General features: G+C 43.6%; 3 protein-coding genes across 3 annotated transcripts; 2 read left to right on the forward strand and 1 right to left on the reverse strand.

The window, feature by feature from the left end:
• The first annotated feature begins 297 nt into the window (after window positions 1-297).
• LOC117580122 (distal membrane-arm assembly complex protein 2) lies at window positions 298-1253 on the forward strand. The gene has a single exon (XM_034266416.1). The coding sequence runs from the start codon at window positions 359-361 to the stop codon at window positions 1214-1216; it is 858 nt and encodes a 285-aa protein (XP_034122307.1). The 5' UTR covers window positions 298-358; the 3' UTR covers window positions 1217-1253.
• On the reverse strand, window positions 1200-1728 carry LOC117580124 (coiled-coil-helix-coiled-coil-helix domain-containing protein 7). Its single transcript, XM_034266417.1, has 3 exons — window positions 1592-1728; window positions 1434-1532; window positions 1200-1377 (listed from the first exon to the last, which is right to left on the reverse strand). The coding sequence occupies exons 1-3, from the start codon at window positions 1634-1636 to the stop codon at window positions 1264-1266; spliced, it is 258 nt and encodes an 85-aa protein (XP_034122308.1). The 5' UTR covers window positions 1637-1728; the 3' UTR covers window positions 1200-1263.
• A 6-nt stretch (window positions 1729-1734) lies between these two features.
• On the forward strand, window positions 1735-2948 carry LOC117580120 (vacuolar protein sorting-associated protein 26C). The gene is made up of 3 exons (XM_034266412.1): window positions 1735-1857; window positions 1913-2675; window positions 2735-2948. Exons 1-3 carry the CDS (start codon window positions 1798-1800, stop codon window positions 2854-2856), a joined length of 945 nt encoding a protein of 314 aa, XP_034122303.1. The 5' UTR covers window positions 1735-1797; the 3' UTR covers window positions 2857-2948.
• Window positions 2949-9110: the final 6162 nt, after the last annotated feature.

Here is a 9110-nt window from a genome sequence, read left to right on the forward strand (position 1 = left end):
ACCATCGCATTATAAAAATATACCGTAATATACCTTAGTCTTAAATCATATTCCTAGATTTGTATGTTCTATTTGATATGGCAATATGCTTGCAAACACTTGCAACACTGAAAAAATAATTTAATCCGATTGAAGAATCAATTTGGCTTATTATAAATACTCAATTTTATTGGATTTTATACCTTATGACATTATATTTTACCAATTTTTCTTTGAATTTTTAATTTGATGGTCAGACCCTCAGAAAAATACCGTAACAACATATTTCGAGCCTGCCAACTTTGTTTGTTTTTGTCGAGCAGCTGTTGCGTCAGTTAAACAATTCTTTCGGCCGCAAATAGTTTAATTAAAGAAAAGCATGTTGCACGCCAATTCACGACGCTTGGTATCGCTGCTGGGGCGACAAGGGCGCCGCCTGGCCTCCACACAGCCCACCAATGAGCCGCAGCCAAACGAGGAGGTCAGCCACACGGTCAGACGGATTCGCGAGGAGCTAGCCTCCGACAAGCAGCTGCTAAAATGGCGCACACCGATAGGAGACAGGCCCGAGGATTGGGGCAACAGCAAGCTGAAGCTGTTCTCCAACTCCGAGCAGAATTCAGACTTCATTGTGATGATGCAGCGGCCCATAGATCTGTCGCCAAAGAATATGAAGCAGTGGTGGGCGAATCGCCAGGAGAAGATCGAGAGGCACATGCAACAGTTTATACCGGAGCGGCACAAGATACTGGGAGCAGAGCTGGCTGCTGCCCATTTCATACTGTATCGTGGTGGGGCCGCCAGGTTCGTCAACGATCCGCGCTGGCATCGGGCCACCGAAGATGGGGAATTTAGTTTGCCCAATAAATTCCATCCCGGCTACAAGGTGGAGGCCCTGCGCTGCGACAACATGGTGCTCTACTACGAGGGATTAGAGAACTTGCGCTGCCTCGACCAGCTCAAGTTTCTCTCCTTTCACAATGTGAAAACCTTCGACGACTGGTGCCTGGACAGGGTTTCAGGCGGTGAGTTCCCGCGTCTGGAAGTCCTGGACCTATCTGGCACTGCAGTTACCACAGATGGTCTCTCCTGCCTGTACCGTCTGCCTCAGCTAAAGCTTCTAATCCTAAACGATCCCAAGGAAACGCTGGAAATGGAATTGGCTGCGGCCATGCTGGAGGTGGCTCTGTCCCCTCTGAAAGTGGTTGGAGCCGATGCTATACACAACCATAGCTAAATTTGTTATATAATTAAATGATATACTAAAAAAAATATGAATTTGTATCAACTTTGTGCAGGTTTTGCTTTCATATATTCCGCTTTGATGGAATCGCGTTCTTCCAGTGGCGGCAAATAGGGAGCTATTCCCTTGCCGCGCCGGTCCGCACGAACCTTGTTCTAAAAGAAAATGGCATTCAAGTGAACATTATACGCAGTTTAATTGATGCACGTACCCAAAACTCTTTGCAATTGTTATAATTAACAAAATAAACCTCACACTTGTCGCGGTCAAAGTTGTTTTTGTTGAGGCACTTGAACGACAATTCCTGCTCCTACAAATGGTGAGACATTGTATAGTAAACATCTTGTGTCGAATTACTTGCAAGCATACCTTTAGGCAGGGATTATCACGCTCTGCATTCAGATTGGGCGGCATTTGTATTTATGGGAAATTATTTTAATATCTTATATAAAATTTCGTTTGTTTTCGTCTGTCGTTTGGCCCTGCCAACTTGTTGAACAGCAAAATTGTTTGGGCTCTCCAGTGTTGTGTTTCGAGTCGCGCCAAAACAGCTGTTCGGCAGTCGCTGGATAAAAATGAATACATTCAACTTTGAAATCAAACTAAAACGCGAAAACAAAGTATATTATGAGAATGTAAGTTTAATACGATATCCTGCGCATACCCTATAATCCTGAAACACTCCCATAGGACATGCTGCTGGGCTGCGTGCAGTTCCAGAGCAGCGCCGACACAAAACATGAAGGAATCCAGCTATATCTGGAGGGAATCGTTAATTTGCAGCTTAGCAGCAAGACCGTGGGATTATTCGACGCCTTCTACAACTCTGTGAAGCCCATTAATCTGCTGCAGAACAATCTCGAGCTATCTGCTCCCGGGAAGCTGAGCGCTGGCCGCTCCGAGTTTCACTTCGAGCTGCCTCTCGTCAGCCGAAAGGAGCCACTGTACGAGACATATCACGGAGTATTTATCAATGTCAACTACCAACTGCAGTGCACCGTCAAGCGAAACTTTCTGGGCAAATCCATGACGAAAATCCAACAGTTTTGTGTGCAGTACAAGCCAACGGGTCTCGGCGAAGACTCGCTGCGATCCGTGCCCTTCAGCCTGAGTCCCGACTCGCTGCAGAAAAATGCTACAGCCAAGGAGCGCCTATCCATGCCGCGTTTTCTCATCACAGGTCGTCTGGATCGCAGTGAATCGTGTGTAACGATGCCCATAACCGGCAGCATTATGGTGCAGCATACGGAGGCGGCCATCAAATCGATTGACATGCAACTGGTGCGCGTGGAGACATGTGGCTGTGAAGAGGGTCACAGCAAGGATGCCACCGAGATCCAGACCATACAAATCGCTGATGGCAACGTTCTGCCCAAGCTGGAACTTCCCATTTATATGGTACTTCCGCGACTCTTCACCTGCCCCACGTTGCTCACAAAAAACTTTAAAATTGGTATGAAACGATATGCCAGTATGAGAAACTCTCATTTAAATCCCTTCGATCTCTTTCAGAGTTTGAATTGAATCTGGTGGTTGTGTTCAAGGAGGATTACACTGTTAGTGAAAACTTTAAAATAGTTTTTAAACGCTCTGCAGGCCCAATGCCCAGCAAAATTACTACCGCAGGACGTTGAGCGAACATGCTCAAATATTGGCAACTATTAATTGGCAGCTTACCATAAAATATAATCGAAATATATTTATAATAAACCTTATGAATCTTGAATTTGAATTGGCCGTCAAATCAATTGACAAGCAACAAGTTGTACATTCCATGCTCATGCTCATTGACATGCTGACATTTTTAGTTTGATCTTTATTATTTATACAATCCAATAAAGGAAAGTCATGAAAAATAGCCAATCTGGCAGAGAATTCTTTCAAAAATCGCATAAAATTATTTGTTTTAGTGCTGAGAGTACCAACTAGCTAGAAATAGTAATCCGAATATCAAAATCGAGGAAAATTATTGTAGATTTACTGTATATTTATGGAATATTCTAAAATGAGAAGGTATATTTTGTAGGGTCGTACGGTATATTTTATCGATAAGTCCGCGGTCACACTGGGCACGAGCCGGTCTTCAAAAATACCGGGAAAAGGAATCTTAAGTTTATGTGAATATCGATAATTAGTGAATTGATTAAGTGTTAAAACGGTGTGTGCCCTTGGGAATTATACTTGCGCCTGCAGAGTGGAACGGTTAACTTGGTTGGTGAGGTGAGTACGAAACATAGACGCAAACGCACGCAAGCTTCCATGTGCGTTTTTTCCATGTGTTTTTAGTTGTTTTGTTATTTAATGAGCCGGCAAAGAACCGCTATGAAAGAGCATGTCATGTCCCAGAGTGTTCGAACATAAATTTAAGTATACAAAGACATAACATCTTGATGAAATCATTTATTTTCACAAACTTATTGATTACATCAAACCATTTCTATCACTGTTTCCTTTGTTTATCTTCTAATACGAGTGTATTATGAAGGCTGCGGGAATAATGACAATTGATTTCCTCGTTGTAAGTTGGGAATGCTCTACTGCTCTTCTTTTTTGGCCCCCTTGTCAATTCCCCATCTCCGTTATTATCTTTCAATTTGGCCACACACAGCTGCCAAAACAAAGACTCTCTTTCGCTCGCTCTCTCTTGGTGTCTCCACTCTATACTTGTTCGATCTTCAGCAGCAAAAACACACGCACACCCACACACACGCTCACACAATGTACTAGCCCCAGGCGCTTCTCCCACGATTTACAGTTTACCGTTAGCCAGCTGAATTTACTGTATTATTCTGAGCATACTCTTTTGCTCTGCTTTCTGACGACTCTCCCTTTGTCCCGTTCTCTCCCACTCAGCTTCCGTGTGACCGGTAAGTGCATATCAATTTTCTGCTTTCGCTTCCTTGCACTGCAAGGGAGAATTTTTTTTAAATCTTTAATAAGCTGATACTGGCTGCCTCTGCTCCTGCTGTCATACACTACACCCACACACTCCCACATGCAGTGCTTTTTATGTGTGTGCCGTGTATGTTTCTATATAAATTACTTAGCATAAAATTTCTTGGCTGGCCCCCCATTCACTTCTGCCTCTCTGTCTTTCTCTCACTACTCACGCCATCTTATTTTTCCCGTGTGTCTGTCTGTCCCGTCTCACTGATGTTCTTGTTTGTGTAGAGTGTGCGGATTGCTGGTGGTGGGGGAGTGACATTTCGGCCATCTCCTTTACATTCGATATACAAATACATATATGCATACATACATACAACATGTGTGTAAGTGTATGTGCATGCATATATCCTTTTACGAAAAGGACGGGCGAAAGTTCTCGCGGAGGCAAGTTTCAAGTTCACTAAATTATGTACATATGTACATACAAACGTACTTGAATGCGCGCTTGTGTGTGTGTGTTTGTGTATATTTACTCGGGTCGACTTGACTCGACTCCTCTTTGGCGTCGGCCTCAAAGTTTTTACCATAAAGAAAGTCACACAAACACACACACAGCCATGCCCATTCACTTGAATGTATTTATTTAAGTCAAATAAAAAGAATAAGAACGAGTTGGCAGGATATGGGCCTGTTGAATCCGTCGTACAATTTGGATTAAGGAGAAGGGGCTGAACTGCTGTAAAAATACTCAACATGGAATAGCCAAGATATTTTAAAGACATTTCGGAACACAATTCAAGTATGATACCCTGCAAATCGACTGTGAAAATACATATATTTAATTCACAAAATTAAGAAATAATTCCAATGAATTCTCATACATTATTCACTCCTCCTTCTTCCTTAAATTCCCTTTAAATTTCTTTCAGTGGCCCCTAAGAAAGCTGTTGCGCTCTCTCTCTGTCTTTATACTTGCTGTGCCTGTGCGAGTGTGGCAACTGAAATTGAGTTTTGGGGGGCTAAGTCCACCTCATCTTCAACCCAAAAAGGAGCCACCCACTCAGGCCACAGCCCACAGACAGCTGCCTTCAATTTGGTGCTGCTGTCGGTGCGGTGTTTCTGTCGCCAAATGTAGCACTAACAAAAGTTTTCCTCAGCCTTGTACTCCAGTACATGCTCTTATTTATATGTATATATTTTTTGTCTTTTCCTCCCACTGCTCTAACCCAGCCCAAAACGAAGCATTTTACATTTTCCTTGTCGAAATAAGGAAAATGAATAGAGGGCGTTGAATTGGCTACAACTTTTCTGTAAGTAAATCCACTTTTCAGCACGCAAAAACTGTGCACACCAACTGTTGCCAAAAAACTTCTGTGTGTGACTTGTACGCATTTTCGATTACGATTACTTGCATATTGTTATGGGCAGCACTGGCAATGGCGCAGTCATAGGCAATGGCACTGGCACTAAGCAGAGTGCCAATGCCAGAAGCTGTTTTGTTGTTGTTTTTGGTAGATGGGGGTGTGACGTTGGGGGATAATACTGCTGGGTGTCGTCGTCACGTCATGTAATTGATTTAAAATTAGCACATCGCTTTGAAAATTTAAACTGTTTACAAGTGCCTTGGGACACAGCTGGTGCTGGTGCTGGTGCTGATGCTACTGCTCCCAAAAATGTTCTTCTATTTGGCACTCGTATCGTGTTTGTTTCAGCGGGTGTTTGCGTTTGCGTTTGCTCTTCTGCGAGTGTGTGTTTATGCATGTTTAATGAACATGAATCCACAAGGCACAAGGCAGCAAGCAGCAGCCACCAGGCCATAGGACTGTAATCGCATTTCAATATGCTGCAGCAGTAGCAGCTCCACCACTGAAAAAATGGGTAGGAACGAGGGGAGAAAAAAAGAAAAACTCAAAGCCCAGACCCCAGACCATGGTCCATAGTCCCCGTTGCGTTTGTCTTTCGTTTCGTACCTCCGCATTGCAAGCGGCAATTTAGTTTGTACGGGCAAACTTTTCATACTCGCTCTGACCCGTAAACGAGGTCAACGCAAAAAACATTTTGAAAAATTCATATGCAAACGTATTTTCAGTTGCCACTCGCATCGCATCGTATCGCATTGCATCGCACCATACCTGCACAGGTGGCCATGGCAGCCACCACGGCACCATGCACCAGGAGGAATCAGTAGCAGTAACAACAGCAGCTCCAGTAGGGAAATTCCCTGGCCTCTGGTCGCGTTGGTCTTTCTCTCTCCCCGCTTCCACTCACTGTGCCTCGGTTCAAGAGTTTTTGCCATAGAGAAAGAAACTTTTTAATGGCCACACACATTTTAATAGGTGTTCCACTCTGTCTGTGTTGGGGGCGGAAGTCTTCCATTTGGGGCTCAAAGTCTTTTCCAGTTGGGTGTAAAGTGAAACGTTTGCTACTTTTTATTAGTTGGTAAACATAAAATATAATGAAAAAACAGTGGCTTTTCCATTGTAAATTAAATGAAAATCAACGTGAATTTCAAAGTGAATGTACATATATATGTACATACATATCTAGTAAATCTTTATTAACTGTTTCACTCTCATACAGTGCTGCCCATGCTGTTCAATGATTCATTGTTTCCATTTTCACCCAACAGTGCTTCCCAAAGTTCACCTTTCACAGGATCTCTCTCTCTCTCTCTCTCTCTGCACTGCTTTGCATTATAAATATTGAAAGGAAATTTAATATCACGTCGAAGCGGGGCGCAAAAGTCATCATCAGATTGAGCATTTGATTGATTTGGTATAGAATTACTTACAATTTTTTGTATAATTAATTGCTTATGTAAAAGTGTTTTGCAAACATATCGATTACGTTCTACCTTTCAATATATTCTTTGGTTTTCATTTTACTGCTCATCAGCTCAGTCTGTGTGTGATGGATGCTGGAGTACAGATAATTGATATCCTTTTACGTTATTATCTTCCCATTAACCACATACTTAGTACTTGCTACCATGGCGACTGTACTTAAGTCAGTGTTGCTCATTCCATTTAATCAGCACCTACCAGTGCTGTCCCTCATCTCCCTCTGCCATCTCCCATTTCCTGCACTTTACGACTTTCATGTTCCCGTTCACTTTGTAATTATGCGACTGTGTCGGTGTTGGCCATCGTGCAACCATCACACAAGCACAGGCACACAAATTTGTAATCGGAGTGTAATCAACTCATGGCTTGGCTCCTTCTTGCATTTGCCTCGTTTTAATCAGACTTTTGGCTCCTAATTGCCCGGCCCCCCAAAACCCGAAAGCGGAAACTCTTCAGTTTAACACAAAGTGAAACATTTTCCGCTTTTCTTGTTCCGGGCCCTCTGGTTTTTTTCGGGGATAAGCATTGACCGAACCGTACCCGGTCAGAGCAGGGCGTTGGTAATTGTTACATGGGGCTGAACCTGCAGGCACCTCTATGAGTAATTAGGGTCGGCAGGATTAGTACAGTCGCCTCCGCTTAGATAAATTTGTGTCCGGGCCAAGCCTTGGAGCCTGGGTTCCAGGCTCTCGCGCTCAAGGTGTTCTGGGTTTGGTTTCGGGATAAGCATAAGGATAATGTAAAGTAAAGGTAAGGGACCTCCTTCGACATTATGCCATCGCGCGTCCGCTGACGCTGATGTATGTACGTGTTTCGGCTTTGCTTCCGTGATAATTTTCCAAACTTTTTGTACCAATTATGTGCACGGCGGCGCGATATTCTCTTGCTCTTGGCCATCCTCTCTCTCCCCCTATCTCTCCTGTCCACTCCCCTTGGCGTTTGTGTGTGTGGGAGTGCTGGCCTTTTTGTGCCGGTGTAGTTTATGCTCATTACGTGAGTGCTGAACGCAGGCCTCACCAATTGTTCTTGCACAAGGAACTGCCGCTGCCGGCGGCTGTACACGACGATATTATACCTGCACATTGTATACACAGAAATCCACCTACATATACGAGCAGAGTGGTATATATATCCTGTGCATATCTAAATATAGATTCCTTGCCTGGATGCAAAATCCTCCAATTGAATTTTCAGGTATACTCCAAGGCTCCTCCTGCTTTTTGGGCGGGGCTGTGGCGTATGCGCGTTATTTAGTTTTTGTTTTTGTTTGCAAGCAATTTAAATTCTAAAGTTGAATAATCTCCAGTCTGTTACTTTAAGAGCAGTCATTTAAATGGCCCGTTAACAGCGATACAGAAACAATTAAAATGTGTGTGTCTGTGTGTGGCATTTACTATTTATTCTACTTTGAATTTTCGGGGGGCATAAATTCTCCACTTGGCAGCCTTTCCAAAACTCATAAATCAGGGATTAAATCGACTTAAGAACATTAGTCTGGCAAAAACAATTCGAGATTGCCAGACCAAGTGGAAAACTGCCCACGGAGTGGCTCTTCCTGCTTTTGGTATACGAGTATGACAGTGGCCAAGTAGGTGAGTGGCAAAGCTTTTTGGTTTTCCCCATTCAATAAGGAGCATAAAGTTCCTTGTCGGTCTCCCTCTGCACATTCCCATTCCCATTCCCAAAACTATATCCAGTTTCCAAATATTAGGACAAATACACGGAGCCAGTTTCTGGCCAAACGAAAGAATGGAGGCTTTATCGGCGACGGGGGAGAGATGGAAAGGAAAGTTGTCGTCAAAAGTGCATAAACTCTCAGTTGGCGCAAAAGTTTCCATTGCATTTTCATTGGAAATCCAAACTGAAGTGTGGGCTAAATGTCTTGTCGTGCTCCTGCTGCTACTTCTGTTATGGCTGTGCCTGGAGCGTGGAGTCTGCTGCCTGTGCCGGGGATACATTTTGTTTGTTTACTTTGAAATTGTAAATGGATTATCCGCACTCCCAGAAACAGAGAGAGAGAGAGAGAGACTGAGGAGAGAGAACGCCAAGCGCGCGCCAAGCCTGACAAATTGAATTTGTTAGCCTCGAGAGAAGTTTTCGGGAGCCAAACTTTTGCTTGCATGGTTGGCCCATTGGACGTGGTTTCGTGAGAAAGGATG

The sequence above is a fragment of the Drosophila guanche genome, unplaced genomic scaffold, assembly GCF_900245975.1.
Source record: "Drosophila guanche unplaced genomic scaffold, DGUA_6, whole genome shotgun sequence".
NCBI classification, from domain to species: domain Eukaryota; kingdom Metazoa; phylum Arthropoda; class Insecta; order Diptera; family Drosophilidae; genus Drosophila; species Drosophila guanche.

Excerpts from the sequence above, each read along its gene's own strand:
- LOC117580122 (XM_034266416.1), top strand. The coding sequence starts at position 359 with ATGTTGCACGCCAATTCACGACGCTTGGTATCGCTGCTGGGGCGACAA.
- LOC117580124 (XM_034266417.1), bottom strand. The coding sequence starts at position 1,636 with ATGCCGCCCAATCTGAATGCAGAGCGTGATAATCCCTGCCTAAAG. Across the intron at positions 1,533-1,591 it reads GTGATAATCCCTGCCTAAAG|GAGCAGGAATTGTCGTTCAA; the intron begins GTATGCTTGCAA and ends CACCATTTGTAG. Across the intron at positions 1,378-1,433 it reads ACAATTGCAAAGAGTTTTGG|AACAAGGTTCGTGCGGACCG; the intron begins GTACGTGCATCA and ends ATTTTCTTTTAG.
- LOC117580120 (XM_034266412.1), top strand. The coding sequence starts at position 1,798 with ATGAATACATTCAACTTTGAAATCAAACTAAAACGCGAAAACAAAGTA. Across the intron at positions 1,858-1,912 it reads ACAAAGTATATTATGAGAAT|GACATGCTGCTGGGCTGCGT; the intron begins GTAAGTTTAATA and ends ACACTCCCATAG. Across the intron at positions 2,676-2,734 it reads CACAAAAAACTTTAAAATTG|AGTTTGAATTGAATCTGGTG; the intron begins GTATGAAACGAT and ends GATCTCTTTCAG.